The sequence below is a fragment of the Aspergillus ibericus genome (genome assembly GCF_003184845.1).
Source record: "Aspergillus ibericus CBS 121593 unplaced genomic scaffold BO80scaffold_57, whole genome shotgun sequence".
NCBI classification, from domain to species: domain Eukaryota; kingdom Fungi; phylum Ascomycota; class Eurotiomycetes; order Eurotiales; family Aspergillaceae; genus Aspergillus; species Aspergillus ibericus.
In genome coordinates, this window is record NW_020292155.1 from 18,497 (window position 1) to 37,770 (window position 19,274).

At 15.1% G+C, this 19,274-nt stretch overlaps 1 protein-coding gene across 1 annotated transcript; it reads right to left on the reverse strand.

Annotated features, from left to right (window-relative positions):
* Positions 1-8,172: 8,172 nt before the first annotated feature.
* Positions 8,173-8,394, reverse strand: BO80DRAFT_366361 (uncharacterized protein; the record flags this gene model as incomplete). Its single annotated transcript, XM_025716245.1, has 1 exon — positions 8,173-8,394. A coding segment is annotated over one exon (222 nt), but the record flags the coding sequence as incomplete, so codon positions are not given.
* Between the last annotated feature and the right edge of the window lie 10,880 nt (positions 8,395-19,274).

Sequence of the window (19,274 nt, forward strand, 5' to 3'; positions counted from 1 at the left end):
CTTACCAGCAGATAAAAAATATTGATCATATATTTAATTATAATTACTAGAGATATATACCGCGAATGTCTAGAAATTAAATAGACTATAATATACATTATGTATTTAGTCATAAAAAAAACTAATTTCTTATTTTAATTATAAAGATAGCTTTATAAAATTAAATATATATTTTTAATTCATGAATAATGTTATTTTTGAATACAAAATATACATGTTTTCATTAAAATTATTTATTGTCCAGCGATGCTTGCAATCTAATATAAATTATTATTTATTTAAAATAGAAATTCTAATAATATAGCTAGAATATTTATAAAGTAATTATAAATTTAAATATTTATAAGTAAATATATAAAATAAAGTTTAGACTACAACCCCAATCTATTATAAAATAAAAATAATTTATTAATCTTTAGATATACTTTCTAAAGAACGAAATGACTTAAAAATATATAAACTCCTTATAGTTAAAATAATTAAAATATTTAGAAAAGCAGGAATTAAACCTTTATAATTAATATAAAGAAAAATATAAAAATAAATTTAGTAAGATTAGATAATATTAGAAATGTCTATTAAAAGACACTAACAAATATTAATCTTATATTTATTCTTCTAAGACAGATACTACTTACTATAATAATAAGAATTAAAATTACTATAAAAATGATGGAAATAAAAAATAATTATAATTCAATTAATTATCGCATATTATACTTATAAGAATATAGATTTCTTATAAAAACAAAAGTAAGAAAGAATACTATAAATGGATATATAAACTTAATAAGAAATAAAATTATAAGATAATAATAATATAATTTTATAAATAATAGTAGTAGTAGTAGCGCGGTCTATTTATATAAAAGAAATAAAATTAATTTAATAATATTATAATATATAAAGTATAAATATTTGTAAGAACAAATAACTCACTATTTTTCTCACGGGAAAGAGAGAAAGTAAAAGATTATAAATAATAATATAAAGAGTTCTAGAATTATTATTTATATAAGAACTTGATATTAGAATAATACTTATAAAATAATCAAAAATTATCTTTTAAAAATATAATTATAGTAAGCCAGTCCCGTAGAGATAATAAAGTCTATTATATATTCTTATTTTATAAAATAAAATGTAATAAAAAGAGTTTATGAAAAGAAAAAGATTAAAAATTATAAGGATTAATATAGAATACTAGAGAAATCTTAAATTTGAAATTTTAATTCATATTTTAAAATAAATATTTACTGAAATTTATCTACAAAATAAAATACATTTCTATTATTTTCTAACATTATATTATTAATATGTTTTACAATTATTGAAATATCTTCTATATAGCTTATTTAAAAAATATTTTAATTAATAACTATTTTTAAACTAAATATGTGGTGTATATCTAACTAAGTTTTATAAAATTATATAAAGTTAAATTCTTTATCAAAATATTAATTTATAAGTTTATTATATCTAAGATAAAATTAATAAAATACATTATAAACTATAATAGATTCTATATAAACTTAGAGAAGATTATGACTATTATTAAATATTTATTTTAATTTATATTATAGATATATAAGTCTTTTCAAAATTTGATAATTTTCATTATTATTTTATCTATAATCTTTTAAACTTATTATTTTATTTATATAATTTATTAAACAAAATTATTTTTTTACTTAGATTCTTAAATATTAAATTATTTTAAATTATTTAAAAATTTTATTAAAGTCCTAGTATTCTAGCTATTTAATTATATTTATGTAATAATATTTAAAATTAATATTTTTAATTATATTTCTACCAGAGTTCTATCCTAATATAATAAAAATAATTTATTATATTTTATAATTTTTTCCTTGAAAAAATACCATCTAATTAAATATAATTATAAAATATATGATAAGAAACTACTTATAATTATTTATTATTTTAAAAGATAATATTTTAAACTTAAGAATATTTTATTTTTAATTTAGATTATTATTAATTACTATAATATAATCTATAATCACACAGCCTATACAATCGCGCAGTCTGCTCCTTTTAAAATACTACCTCTAACTATCTATCTAAAATGATTTAACTACTATAAATGCTACTAAACTCAGCTATCCCATCGAAAATTTAGCCAAGTAAGAAAATAAGATCCTTCTTACTATTAAAATTATTCAAAAATACTAAATTACTAATTTTTATAAAACTATATATATATTGTTAACGTTTCTTGAACCACTATTCACGCTTGTTTAATTAGATAGGACTTTGTTAAAAATATAACTAACACGCATGAAAAATTATTAGGAAATAAAAAGAAACTACTTATTAAATAGATTTTGTTTTTAGATAAGCAAGGCGCATTTTTATAATTACTTAAAATTAAAAAAGTAATTAATTTGATACTTTCTAAGCAAGATTATATAATATACTAAGAAATAAGTACTAATTAAATTTATAACTTTGTTAAATATTATGAATCTCTTTGAATCTATTACGCTAAGTAATATAATTATTAAAAAGCTAAAATGGAGGATCCTAAAATTATAAAAAACTAATTTAAATAAATATAAAAAATTATATAAGAGTACGGAATCTTACTAGATGATATATATATTTTTAATAAAACGGGGTTCGCTATGGGATTAATTATTATTATTAAAATAATAATTAATTTTTAAAAAATTAGTTAGCCGTCGCTGATTTATCCAGAAAACTAGAAATAAATTATTTTAATGAAATATATTTAATTTAATGGAAACCTTCTATCTTTAATCCTAAATTTTTAAAAATAAAATATATTTTTAAATATAATATAAAAATCAAACCGTTCCCTCTATCTAAAAAATTAAAATCAATGATAGTTATTAAATAACTAATATAATTAGATTTTAATAGCTTCAAAAATACCTTATCCTATTAATTAAAAATAAGTTGATAAATAAATATAATCTTCTAATTCTTAATAACTATAGCCGTCATTTGATCCTTAAATTCAACTAATACTATATTAAAAATAAGATTACTTTTATTTATATATCTTTATATTCATCCCATCTACTTTAGTTTATAGATATTAGCTGTTTTAGTATACTTAAATACGCGTATAATAATTTAGTTAAATAATAAACACACTATAATTATAATTATATTGAAAAATTTAATTTTTTAAAAGTTTATTCCAATACACACCAACAAGCTCTAATAAGATTGAATATTATTAGTAAATTTAGAATAACAAGTCTAGTTTCCCTAAGTCCTGATTAAGTACTTTATTAGTTGAATATTTACTAGAAAAATCTTTTTTTAAAATAAACTAATTAAGTGGTTTAATGCTTCAAATACCATATAATATAAAATATTTTTCAAAATATTAAAATGCTGTGGAATTTCTGTTTTAAAAATATTAAATAAATCTAATATTATTTATCTATTTTACACTATAGCAGCTTCTTAAGAAGTATAAGCTTGTAATAATTAATTTAATTTTACTTCTTAAAAAAAATAAAAACTATATATAAATTATAAAAAGTAGCTACAGAAACGAAGATATTTAAAGAAATAAATGATCTATATATAAAATATTATAGTTGAAGATATGCAGCAAGTTATCTAATATAATTAAAATATAAAGATTAGTAGTAAGTGTGATAGGATCTACTTATCAGGATAGAAGGCCTGTCAACTAGGTAAGGAACTGGCTACTGAACGTGTAGGATTCTACTGGTAATAATAAAAGTAGTCTATATTTACAAGATAGACTGATCCTTAAAGAATCAGTAATCTAACATTAAGAAGTATTATCTTATAAAAGAGAAAAAAGATTAGAATTATTATTAATAATTTTATAACTTCTATAACTATCCTAGTATATTATTCTAAAATTTTTAATCTTACTAGCTGGACTACTACAAGACTAAGACCTAAGTTAGTCTAGTACTAATAAAATAAGACTTTAATCTAGATTATTTTATTATAATTATTTTTTTTGCTAAACCGAGTCTCCTGGCTTGGAAAATTATATATAAATAATTTTATAATAAAAATATAATAAAAAATAAAAGATAAGTTATAGAATAATTATTAATACATTCTTATATAGTAAGTAAAGTGAAGGATACTATAACATATTCATAATTATTATTATTATTATAATTAGAAATAGTAAATAGCTTTATTCTCTATGTAATAGTAGTCTATTATAATATTAATATTAGTATTATTATTTTTTTTCTTCTTTATACTTCTTTTATATTTCATAATAGCTTTTTTTATTTAATACTGTAGTTCCTTTAGCTAGTAGTATTTATATTATATTTTAAAGTCTTTTTATTATTATTTAGTTAAGGAAGTGATCATGATACCTTATATTTATTCAATTATTAAGTATTATATTACTTATAATATAGCTATCGAGCTTATATTTTTTATTATATATATTATTTTTAATTAGATCTAAAAAAGTATAATACTACTACTGGTATTTTATTTATTATTTAATATATTTTTAATAATAAAATATTAATTCTTTGCCAGTATTACTATAAGAGTAATAAGAAATATAATTCTGTAAGTATACTATTTATTAGTATATTATTTATTTATTAATATAATTTAATATTTACTAGAATATTAGAAAATGTGTATAATTTTATAGAGATTTTTTAATAAATTAATAAACTATTAGATATCAAGGATTTAAGTAATAAATTATATGTGCGCTTATATATTAATAGTTTCAATTTTATTAAAGTTTTTAAAAATATTGAGGCTGTTTATGCTATGGGTCTTTACCTTAAAAATTTAAAAAAATATAAGTTAATAGATAGCTATTTTTTAGGACAATTCATTAATAAAATATTAAATAGATATTTATAGATACTAGTAGTATCTTATTATTTAGTATAATATTATAGTATATTAATTTTCTTATTCTAGTATTAATGTAATGTATTTAAAGCTTTATTAATATAATAAATAAATATTTCTATATCTATTACTAGAAAATATAAGTTTTATTATATAAATTATAATAATAATTATTCTATTCTAGAATATTATAAATATAATTTATAAATATTTCTTTAATATTTTAATAGCCTCTGATAATAATTTAAAAAATAATTTAAATAAGAAAGAGAAGATAGAAATAATTTTAAAAACTTAAATTATTTATAATAGTTTCTTTATCTACATTTTTATAATTTAATAAGTATTTAGATGTCTAGTCTTTATTTAAGGTTCATAGATATAATTTTAGATATTTAAATTTAAATTATTAGAATATAGTTTATTATTTAGAATAAGTTTTATATTTTTTATATAATTTAAGCTAGATCTCCTATAGATAGTTATAATATTAATGAGAAAATAATAAAATGATTTTATAAATTTAGTATTTAGATTAATAAGTTAAATATATAATATTTTTAGATTTTTATTATTTTGGCAGTATTTTATTATTTATTTTTATTTTTTTTATCTTTCTAGTAGTTGTGAATAGCTTAAAGCATATTATTTATATTTTTTTAAAAGATTTACTAATTATATTTACTAGGCTATTTCTACTATTTAATTAAATAGTAGTCTTAGCTATTATATTAATAATAATTCTTAATTTTTTTAATTTTTTATTTTTTTTCGTTATCTAGTTCTAGTATTAGTAATATTTTTTATAATTTATATTAATATATCACGGATCTATAAGATATAAAATATATTATAGATTTATCTAGATTTCTTAGATGCATATAAGTGATATACTTAGGATCTAATTTATTTTAAAATCTAAAGAAAATTTATAAATTTTAAGACTAGCTTTCTTGATTTCTTAAACTATAGATTGTAAGTTGATAACTTGACTAAATCCTTTTTCTTAAAATAGAATAGCTTTTTATATTTATTATAATATTTCTTTTACGTTTCTATAGCTATTTATTATATTTTTAATGTTATTTTCTTATCTACCTGTACTTTTTAATTTTATTCTATATAGCTAGGACCTCTTATTATTAAAATTTACTTTTAATTTTAATATAAAAGTCTAATAAATAATTATATAAAATTTTATTTAATAATTATTTTATAATTATATTATCTACATTATTACAAGCAAATTGGGTGGTTAGTAATATTATAATCTAATTTATATAAAATTTAATAGAATAATACCTTAAGTAATACTTGAAGATTTAGTTTATTCTTTCTATTTAATTATTGATTTGTGGATGAAATATAGTAAAAAACTTTAAAATTATATAATTATTATAAAATAGATTTAACTAAAATTTATTAATAAATATTAAATCTTAATTAAATATAATTTTATTAGAAGGTCTGAAGACTAGTTCAACTTATTAATAAAATAGTTTAATTAGATTTAGAACTATTATAGTTAATAAAATAATAAAAAAATAATATTTTAAGAATTAATTAATAATAATAAGGATAGTATTAATAATTTATTTATATTATATAATTAGAAGTAATCCTGTGATAAAGTTTATTATTAATTTTATAAAAAAATAAAAAAGAATTAGTAAGATTTCAAGACTATTATATAATTAATATTTTAAACCTATATTACTTTAATATGTTAAATAAATTTAAATATATTTAATTATATTTTTATACAGTCCACTCCAATGGAACTTTTTATATAATAAAACTTTAATTTAAGTCTTTCTAAAATATCCCGCTAATAGATTATTATAATAAAAATAGATAAGTATTTAACATAATATTTCGGAAGATAGAATATAAAAATAATTTTTAAAATAAATATAATTAATAGTCTTAATAGTCTAATATTTTTAATCTAGTTATTTTTATTAAATAGTAGTCTTTTCCTCTTAAGTCTCTAGATTTTTATTCTATAAATATAAAATTATTTTTAAAGTTTAGAATTACATGTATCTGAGTATAGAATTTTTATAGTATATATATATATATTATTCTAGATTAGAAAATAAATCTTTCTTAAGATAAGGTTTTTTAAATAATCTAATCAGCTGTTTTTATATTAGTTTAATTATTAAGATTCTTTAAATTTAATATTATATAAATATTAAACTTAAGATAATCTTACATATTTTAAGATTTAAACTAAGATTTTATATTTATTAAATCTTTAATTATTAGGGATAACATACCCATGAAATAGCTTTAAATTAGAATTAAAAGTTGTTTTTAAAAATAAATTCTATTTAAAATTTGGTAGATATTTTAAAAAATTTATTTACTAGATTTAACTTTTCTATTCTATATTTAATAATAAAATTAAAAAAAATTAAATTTATAAATTATTAAATTTATTTTTTATTAATTCTAGTTTAACGCATGAAAGATTACAAGTTTAAATAATTAGATAAAATCTTAATTATTTAAAGAGTTTCTTTGAGATATTATTACTATTATTTAAAAGAGTAAATAATAGTGAATAATTCTTAATCTAAAATATTATAATTTAGTTTAATACTAGAGAATTTATAAGACTAAAAAGTAACTAGATAGAATATACTCTTACTATTAAGTTAGGATAAAGTCTTATTTATTTTTTTTTTAAATATATCAGTTTCAAAATGTTAGAATTTAATAAAATTAAAATATATTAATAAAAGTACTTACTGAAAGATAATAATTAAAAAATAAAAAACTATCTATCTATATAAGTTTAATTAGATTTATCTAGATTTTTATCCGTTAACTACTCCATAGAATAAAAAAATAAAGAATAATATAATATAAAAATAATTTTAAATAAATTATTAATAAAAATTACAAAATTCTAGGAAGACTTAAATATTATAATAAATTTATATAATAATTATAATATAATATTATTTATTTAATAAGAATCTATGGATATATTATTAATATTAATAATATATTCTAAAAATCCAACTTAGGATTAATAAAATAGATATCTTAATAATTTTATATAAAACGTAATCTCTCGGAGTCTTTTTAATATTTAATAAATATATTTTATATAGGATTTCCTATTTATTAAAAAAATAAGAATATTATTTAAATATATTATATAAAAGTTATTAAAAAGTCCATGGAGTGTAGTATATATATAATTTTAAAAAATTATTAAAATATTAGTTAATCTAAATAATATAACTATATATTTAAAATAATTATATTAAATATAAAATACTATCTTCTATTTATTTTTTTCTTTAATATAGATTTGATAGTATCTTTAATATTAATTTTTAAAAAATATTTACTATTTATAACTCTGTTAAAGATCTCTGAAATAAAAAATAAAGAATAATAATTTTTAATAGAGATTTTATTAAAACTCTTATAATTTATATAAAAGTATAAATTATTTTTTTTTAATATAAAAAGAATAAGAGCCCCTACAAGACTCTTAAAAAACTATATTTAATCTAATTTTAAATTTTTTTTAATATACTTTTATAGGATTTTAAGTTCAGCCTCTAAGAGAAGATATATAAAATTATATAAAAATATTTTATTAAATTTAAGATTAATAGTATGGTCTGTAGGGCTATAAAAAGGTAATTATTAAAAAAAATTTATAAAGGGAATATTATAAAACCAATAGAATTTGATTAGTAATAGTTCTAAATTTAATAATAGATTATAAGATTTTTTTAAGTAGCTAAATATCTTCAAGAAACTTAATAATAGTATATATTTTTATTAAATTTTAAATTACTTTAATAAATTTAGTAATAGAAAGAAAAAAATTAATAATATATTAAATTATTATAAGTAATTTTATTTTAATAAAATAATACATAGATCTTAAAATATAATTATTAATAATAGAATAGAGCTACTATCCAGCTAAGGATCTTTATTAAATTTTATATAATATTATTTAAAAATTTAAATACTTTTTTATAAATTAATAATAGTAATAAATATTTTCTATACAATATAAATAAGAGTATTAAGTTAATTAATTATTTTAATTCTAGGTATAGTGACTGGGATATATTAAAATTTATAAATTTTAATAAATTAATAATTAATAATATTTATTTTGATATAATTATTTAGATTTATAAAAGTTTCAAGATTATTTCAGATATAAATAAAAATATAAAAATAATAAATAATTTTTACTATAAATAATAGAGTTAAAATTATAGGATTTATTTTAACTTTTCTATTTTTTTTAGATTTTAATAAAAGCTAGTAGACTTTAGCAGACTAGATTTCTTTATTTTTAATAAAATAATAGTTTATAAGATATTAGATACTATTATATATAAAATATTATAATTATTTATTATTCTTTCTAATAGAATATTTTTTATAATCTAGAATATTATCTATAACAGATTTATTATTATAATAATTCAGAATCTGTTTATATAATCTATGATTAATAAAATTAATTATTATTTTATTTATATTTTTTCCTATTATTCTATAGCTTGTAATAGTGGATAATAATAAATATTATTTTTTTATTTTTTAGATATATATGGAATGTGTTTTTAAATATAATAATTTAAATTTAATAATAATTTAATAAAATATAATAGAACTCTTTCTTTTTTAGTCAGAGGAAATATTATTCTAGAATATTAAAATAGATATAAAACTATTTTAGATCTTGGCTGTACTACTAGTAAGTTTATTTAAATTAAATTATAATATTTAACTACAAAGTAATAATAGTATTTTAAATTAAAATAAAAATCTAATCTTAAAATTAGAGTTATAATTTTTTAAATAATTATCTCTCTTCTGGAGTCTTATTATTAATAAAATAATATTATTTCTATCTATATATTAGATCTATATAGCTAATAGTAGTAAGAATCTTATATTTTTTAATAGAATATTTTCTAAAAATTTTCTAGAATATATATTCTAGATTAGTAATCTATTCCTAATATTTCTAGAGATTGAAGTTTAATATAAAATAAGAAATATTTTTAAACTTAATTTTTCCTTTCTTATCAGATTTAGGGAAGAATTAATAATATTTAAATAAGATTTTACTAGAAGAATAATCTTCCTGGAAATAGATTATTTTTTATTATAAATTATTAATTTACTCTAACTAATAAATATAATCTTTTAATTATTAAATCTCTTCAATAATAAGAATAATATTTTTTCTGAGTTAGTTCGATCACTGACTACTTCTATTTTTTATAATCTTTAAAAGATGGCATCTTCCTTAGATAGTTAAAAAAAGAAAGATCAGAATATAATAGGATTTACTTATCAGAGTAGAAAGTTTATTAACTAAATAAGAAATTAACTATTAAATATATAAGATTCTACTAGTAATAATAAAGATAGTCTATATCTATAAAATAAATTAATCTTTGAAGGATTAGTAGTCTAACTCTAAAAAATATTACTTTATAAAAAAGAAAAAAAATTAGAATTACTATTAATAATTTTATAATTTCTATGATTATCTTAGCACGTTATTCTAAGAACCTTAATCTTACTAGCTGGGCTACTACAGGGCTAAGACCTTAGTTGGTCTGGTGCTGATATGATAAGGCCTCAATCCAGGCCATTCTATCACAGTAAGATTGAATAGGTATTTTAATCTATAAAGAATTTCTTACGGGTGTCTTTATAATACAATAATTATTTTATTATTAGTTATAGGCGTACGCAGTGTTCTAAACCATCTAGTAATTAGTTATATAATGTTTTATATAGGATTGTGTTGATTTAAAGGCTTTAATCTAATTATATTGGGTGCTTCGGGTAGAGGGGCGGGCTATATGAATTGTGGATTACATTAATCTAGAATATTTTATATTAATGAAACCTTTAAGCTATTATTAAGTCTAATAATTAGAATTTTCATTTTATTTTAATCCTAAGATTATATATTATTATAAATACTTTAAAACTAAGTCTAATAATTTAATTCAAAGATTACTGAATCTTTTAAAGACAAAAAATAAATAATTATAATATTAGAACTAGATTATATTAAAATTAAAATCTCTAGATTTTAATTATTTATTTATTTAAATTCAAAAAAGTATAGAACATGAACCTATTAGAAAAGTTTTTATTTAATACATATAAAGTATCTTTAGATTTTATTTATCTATTTTTTTAAACTAAGAAAGAACTACTACTAAATGTATGAAAAAAAACTTTATATTTAATAAATATAAAACACCTTTAGAGACTAACTATTTATATAAAGAAATTTTTAAAAAGACTTTTTTTAAAATATTCTAGTTCTAATTACTTACTCTTAGAATAATATAATTTTCAAAAATAAATAAAATTTATAATTATTATTATAGATTTAAATAACCCTGCAAGACGCCGAAAAATAACTAAATAAATTTATAATATATTAAAAGTTTTAGTAGGTAATAAAAATTATTATTTAAGTATATTCCTAGTATTTTACAAAAGAAAAAGAAATTTATTTTTTATAAAAACTACTTTTAGGTCTCTGATTGTAATGAATTAAAAACTAAACTAACTTAATTAATATATAATAAATTATGATTAAAATATCTAACAAGATCCTAATTTAAAAATGTTATTAATTTAATTTTTATTGTTATATAAAATAATAAATAAAAAATTACTATATCTACTGCTGTGTAATTCTATTTTAAGAAATTAAGTAAAAAGGTGTCCAATTTTTACTAATCGTAAAATATATTTAGTAAGTTATATTTATAAATTTTATTATATATTTTTTTAAAAATTAATAATAGAATATTATACTAATATTTATTAATAAATTTATAAGAATAAAGTATATAGTATTTTATTATTATATTACCAATGCTATTATAATAATTATAGTATATATTTAGTATATATTATAATTATATAATGTTTCTTACTTCATAGTATCTAATTAAGATCTTTAATTTATAATTAAATTCTAGAAAGATTTAATCTCATATTTAAAATATTATTGATAATTATATTATAATTTATTATCCTGAAACCAATAGCTAGATAAGATAAAATAGATGAATAAGACCTAGTAAATATAATTGTTAAATACTAGGATTAAAATAATATTTTTATATTTCTATATAAGTTCTATAGTATTTATATTCTTCTTATAGATATAAGTGTTATAATTATTATATTTTAAATAATAAATTAAGTATTAAGTATAGTACAGCCTATAACTATAATAAGTTCAATATTTATCAATAATATAGTTACTTTTTAATAATTAGTATATACAGGACTAGATTTAATGAGCTTATATTAATAAATTAAAATCAAGTATTATAGAATTATTAGAATTAGTAATATTATTATCTAGAAATTTTGTAGAATAAACTTTTATATAAAAAATATTATTATTATAAATATAAAAAAGATTTACAATACTAGCAGAATCTTTAATAATATAGAAATAAAATTTAAATAAAATAAAAGATAATATATTATAGATCCTCTATATTTTTAAAAGATTAAAATAATATATATAATAATTAATATATTAAAAAATAGTATGAGAATTATTATATCATTAAGAAAATTTATATCTAAGAATCGTACTAATAGATAAAAAATAGTTTTTATATAATTTAAATAGAATTTACTTACCTGGCTGGAATAATATAGGTTAATAATATTTGTTAAAATAATATTTTATAAATATAGAAATGAGTTTTATAACTTTTCTAATATTTCAATAAAGACTAATATGATCTTAGTATAATAATATTTTAAATAAATATAAAGATTAATATAGTTCTATATTAAAAAAAATAAGGTAGTATTTTAGTAAGAAATAAACCTTATTGATTGTCTAAAAATTGAACTTAAATACTTATTAAATTTATTAATTATTATAAGGATTTCGTTGCATCCTAGAATATTAAATAATGATATAACTAGTAAAAGAATAATAATAAAATCTAATATAATAATATAGAACAGCTTAGGAGGCACTATAATTAATTATAATTATTTATATAATATATATTTTTATAATTTATAAAACGATAAGTAGGGTAATATATTATATAATTATATAATATCTTATATGATTTATAGATAGTAATACTATTTAGAGTATTAAAATACTTATTTAAATCTTAATATTTATATTTATTGTATATAAATTAAAAGATTATTTAGATGAATAAATAAGATTAGTATATTTATAAATTTTTACACATGTAAGTAGAAAAATAATATAATATATTATTTCTTTATATAAAGAATACTATTATTAGTATAATAAGATAATACAATTTTATTATTAAATTATAAACTTCCAGAAGATGACATATAAGAATCTTTTTTATAAATATAGTATAAATAGTCTTTAAATTTATTAAAAGTAAGATAGTTAAGTTAATATATGTAATAATATTTATATAATATATATATTTACTAAATATAAATAGACCGGAAGATATAATTATATATAAAAATAATTTAATATGATATTGTTTATAGAATAAGTATTACTATCTAGATTAATATTATATTTAAAAATAATATTATTAGTTATAGATGAATAAGAGAAAATATCAGTAATAATATTTATTTTACTAGGATAATAAAAATATATAAATAAAAATTTTATATATAATATAAAATATAAACTAATCAAAGATTTACTTTATTAATAGTAATAATATTTAGAGATGGTTATATAATAATACTTAATTATAAAATAATAATCTATATGGATGATGATAGATATAATAGTATATTTAATTAGATAACATACTTTATATAATATCCAGACTAAATAGGATATTTTAAGTTTAACAAACTAGTATTATTATTTAATAAATATAAGAATATAATTAAAAAATTATATAAGATATATAAATATATAAGTAAATAAAATAGTAAGATTGGTATAATAAAAAAAATAGTATAGTATAATTCTATATTCTTTATCAAATATATCTATATTACTATGAAATATATTGCTATAAAATTATAATAGATAATTAAAATAAACTAGAAAGAGTTTACAGATGAAATTAATTTATAATATATTAAATATTCAATAATTAATATTATTTCTAAAATTATTATATAATATAGCAGTAATGTTTTTTTAGTAGTATAATTTTTGATTAATATAATAAACTAATTTTTTGAATATGATAGTAAATATAGTTATAAAGCTATCTAGTTAGATTAACATAGTATTTAGAATTCTTAAGAATGTGTAGAAATTTTAAAAATTTTATAATATAAAATTTATTTTTAAAAATATACAATTCTAAGATATTAATATATTAGCTAAATAAGTAAATAAATAGAGAAATAATAAATATTGTTTTTAATATTATTTTGATATTTATTTAATCAAGTTTAATAAATAATTATTCTGGATATATGAATAATATATTAAATATAATATATTTATTCTTAAAATAAATAAGAAGAATATAATAATATATAATATTTAAGTTTCTTTATTAATATATCTGAAAGCCTAGTGCCCGAAGAAAATAAAAAAAACTAAATAATAATTTCTTAATGTTTAAAAAAATATTTCAAATCTATTATAGATAATGTTAATATTTCCTATCAAACTAAAAGATCATTTTACTGATTATTACTAAATAATCTTAAAGAAAATATAATAGATAATTCATAGCGTTTCATAATAATATAAAACAATTATATAAAATCATTATAATAGTTATAAAGTTAATAAACTATAGAATAATATTTATCATTACAGTAATCTGATATAGCTCATAAAATAAATAAATCGTAAAATAATACTTTTAGATGAAAAAAATAAGAACAAGAAGATTTTTATTATATAATTTATAGATTTAAATTTCTAGTCTAATCTAATGGAATATATAAATTATATAAATTATACAAATTATTCAAATTATATTATAAATTAAAATAATTATTATAAATTTAATATATATATATATATCACTATATCTTTAAAGTAATATTATTTATATTATACCTATAATAATCATAGTATTTTTATATATTAGTAATGGACCGGTATGGTTTGGTTAACACATATTTAAACCAACCTATTTTTAAAAACCATGGTTTATAAATCATTAAATTAAACCTTTTTTTAGGAGTGTGGTCCTAAAACTAGTTTATTTATTTAATAATATAGGTTCAAAGTTAACTTATTTACTTAGTAGTACAGTTTTAAACCGACCTATCTATCTAGTATCTAGTAATATAAATATAGTTTTTAATAATTTTAAACTACCGAATTTATTCTATAAATAATCATATATATAATCTAAGAACCTTACAATAATCTATTTTCTTATAAAATTATCTCATTAGATATTAATATTAGAAATATTAATAAGATTTATAAAGTAAGAATTAAGATATTATTATTAAAAAATTTAGATTTTCATGAAGAAGTAATATTATCAAGATTCTAATATTTATTTAAGAATTGTTTTAATTTTTTTTCTAGTATTTTTAGTAGTAGGGATCGATGTGATTATTCTCTAAATAAATCATGAAATATCAAATATTTATTAGTATATAATTAATTAAAAGATAAAAAGTATATTAATTTACTTAAGATTATTGCTATTCTTTAGCCTGCTTTTTCTGGCTTTTTATTTTATTATAACCTTTTTTAATTTCTAGAGTAGTATTAGTAATTTCTTTAATGATTTCTAGTACAATAAAGCTTTTCCTAGTACTTTAATAAAAAAGTCTAGATATTTAATAATATTATCATGGGAAAATATATTAAAATTTTATAAAAAATAAATAATAATAACAACTAGAACAGTAAAGATAGCAGTAAAAAATCAGTATTAAAATTTATTATAATAATTATAGTAATAGTAATAGAGAAGATTATAATAATAATTATAAAAGAAAAAATATTAAGTAGTATTAGTAGTAAAAAACTTAATAAAAGTAATTATAATAATAAAAAAAGATAGTTGAAAAAAATCAAGAAGGAAGATTCTTATATAATACTAAATAAAATTTAATAAAAATAATATAATAAAAATAATATAATGAAAATGATATAAAAAAAACAATATAATAAAAATAATATAATAAAAATAATATAATAAAAATAATATAATAAAAATAATATAATAAAAATAATATAATAAAAATAATATAATAAGAATAATATAATAAAAATAATATAATAAGAATAATATAATGAAAATTGTCGGCTGGAGTCCTACCTGAGTTTGCTAGTATTTAGTTTACTATACGGTCTATTAAGCGCCTGCAGGTACCTTTTAGCTGAGCGGTCAGACTTTCTGTCAAAAATAATGCAATAGAAATAACATAATAGGATTATTATAAGAGAGATATTTCAAATTAATAATTGGATAAAAATGACATATATGAAGATATAGTGAAAAATAAAACAGAAGTTAAAATATATGTAAGATAATATTAAAATTTTTTTAAAAAATTTTATATTTAATATTTATTATATAACATAACATGGGGTATGATAGGATTAAAATTATTATAATCATTTCATTTTTGGTTATCATAAAATAAATTAATATTTTTAATATCTTTAGATTAATTTTTTTACAAGTAAAAAACATCCAAGATAATATTTAGTTAATATAAAAAATATTAAGATTTCTAAAATATATGTCTGTAGAAGTATCTTCAGGAATATTTATAAGTAAAATTATATATATTTTAAACTTATATATCTTTAATTAATACTAACTTTAAAATATAATTATTTATTAAATATATTCATTATTTAACCAATTGTATTAATAGTTATATATATTATAACTAATATTAAATATATATTATTTATTAATCTCTAAAGTAATAATATCTGGAATATCCTATACTATTTATTATATGAGAATTTAATAATTATATTTGATATTCTTTTACGGATTAAGTAGATTATAATTATTATAAAAAAAGCTATAAGATTTATAAATATTATTTAATTTTTATATACTAGTCTAAATATATACAGTAGCTAGTATTCTTCTAACAAAAACTAATTAGGAAAATAGAAATTAAAAATAATCAAAAATTAGATTGAAATAATAATAAGTATTATAATAATTAAAAAGATTTTTTTCATATAATTTGAAATATTGGACACCCTATACTGAATCTTAAAATAATATTAATCTTAAATATTCTTATTTTTATTTCTAAAATATCTTATCTAATAGAGTAAGTATTTAGTAATTAAATTATTTTCTAGCTTCTCTTCATTTTATTATAATATTATTTAAACTTTATATTAATTATTTAAATAGTAATAATTAAATCTATATATTTTATATTTTATTTAACTTAGACATGTTTTTAATAGTCTTCTTATATCTTAAAACAAAAAAATATATCATATATATAAAATATTTTATTAATATTACTTCTACTCGTATTACTAGCTGTTACTATAATATTAGAAAATAATTTCAATAAAATAAAGAGTATTACTATGCTTCTTTTTTTTATTATTTATTAATAAAATATACTACTTATATTTCTTTTTTTTCTTTTTTTAATAAGTTTCTATATCTCCCATGTTCTCTTAAGTATTTGGTTTAAATTTAACTAATAAAAATCTATATTAAGTAAAAGTATAACAGATAAATCTTCTTATTTAAATGAATCATAGAATTAGTAATTAAAACTTTTTTAAATATTGTAAAAGAATTCAGTTCTTTAAAAGAATGAATACATCAAGAAAATAATAGTATAAATCTTATAAAATATCATTTTATAAATATATTAATATAATATATATGATTAACATAGTAATATTCTTATCTTTATAAATATATTAATAAATAATCTTTTTTATATTATTATATAAATAAAACTTTTTATAAATATAAAATGAAATTTTTTTACTTTTAATACCTTAAATGTCTATAGTAATTCTTTTACTAATAATTAAATAATATATATTGAATAATATATTATTCGTTTCTTAAAATCCTATTTAATATTTTTTTTATAAAAGATTCTTTACTATATATTTCTATAAGATATCATTACTAGAAATATTATTAATAATAATCATAAGAAATTAATAAGAAAGTAAATATTAATTAAGTATTTTTAATATTAGTTTAATAAGAGAATACTTCTTATATATTTTATATACTTAAATAAACTTTAAAATAATTTCTTTATAATTTTTGTTATCTGTAATAAAATAATCATATTTAAAAAAATAAAATAATTAAAATTTATTTAAATATTAAATATAATAAATACTTTTCTATTTTAAAAAATAGTACTTCAAATATTTTTAATTATTTAATTATAAAATTTATTTAATAATAATTTTATTTTTTTATATCCAGAAATCTCAGCATGTAGTTAGAGTAGAACTTAATAAGAATATAAAATTTAGAAGATTTAATCTTTATAAATAGAAGATACATAGTAATAATAAATCAAAAAATCTTTATATCTAATAAATTTTATAAGAATAATACTAGAAGAATATTTAAAATAGTATTTAACTAATAATTATTAATAATTAGAAATAATTATTGATGACGTCTTTCTTAACATTATCTAAAAAATCTATAAATTTTCAAGATATAATAATAAAGATATTTAATAAGAAATAATTTATTTTAAGAATTTTTTTATAATATTAATATCTTTTTTACTAGTAAAGCAATATAGTAGATTAGTATATTAATACTTATATATAATATTTGATTCGTGAATATATATATATCTTTATAATATATAAATTATATTAAATCTTATTATTTTTATTTTTTATTATTTTAATTAAAAGATAATTAAATTCTTATATTCTAGCTAGACTAGGCAGTATTTAACTTAACTATATATAAAATCTAATTAAAGTAGATATTTTATCTTATATTATATTTATTTTATTTTTCATATAATAAAGCCTTTCCCTTACCGCTTAAAATTTTTAAAAAGTAAATTCATAAATTATTATAATTTATTTTTATCAAGATCTAAAATGGATGGTAAAACAAGATTAAATTATTTATAATCTAAAATAAATAAAAATTAAAAAAGTTTTAAAATAATAACTGATTATCTTAAGAGCTACATAAATTTTAAATAGTAAGTAATATAATAATATAATTCTAATAATAATTTAGATAATAAGAAGAAATTTAAAAATATATTAATTTTATAGAAAGGTTTATAGCAGGATAAGATGAAAGTAATTATTATTTAAAAATATAATATATTAAATTTCTTATCAAGTCTATTATAGAATATATACTAGTAATTTTTATTAAAACTAATAATATGTAATAAAGAAAAAAGAATTTTGATATTAGGATTTTAACTCTAAT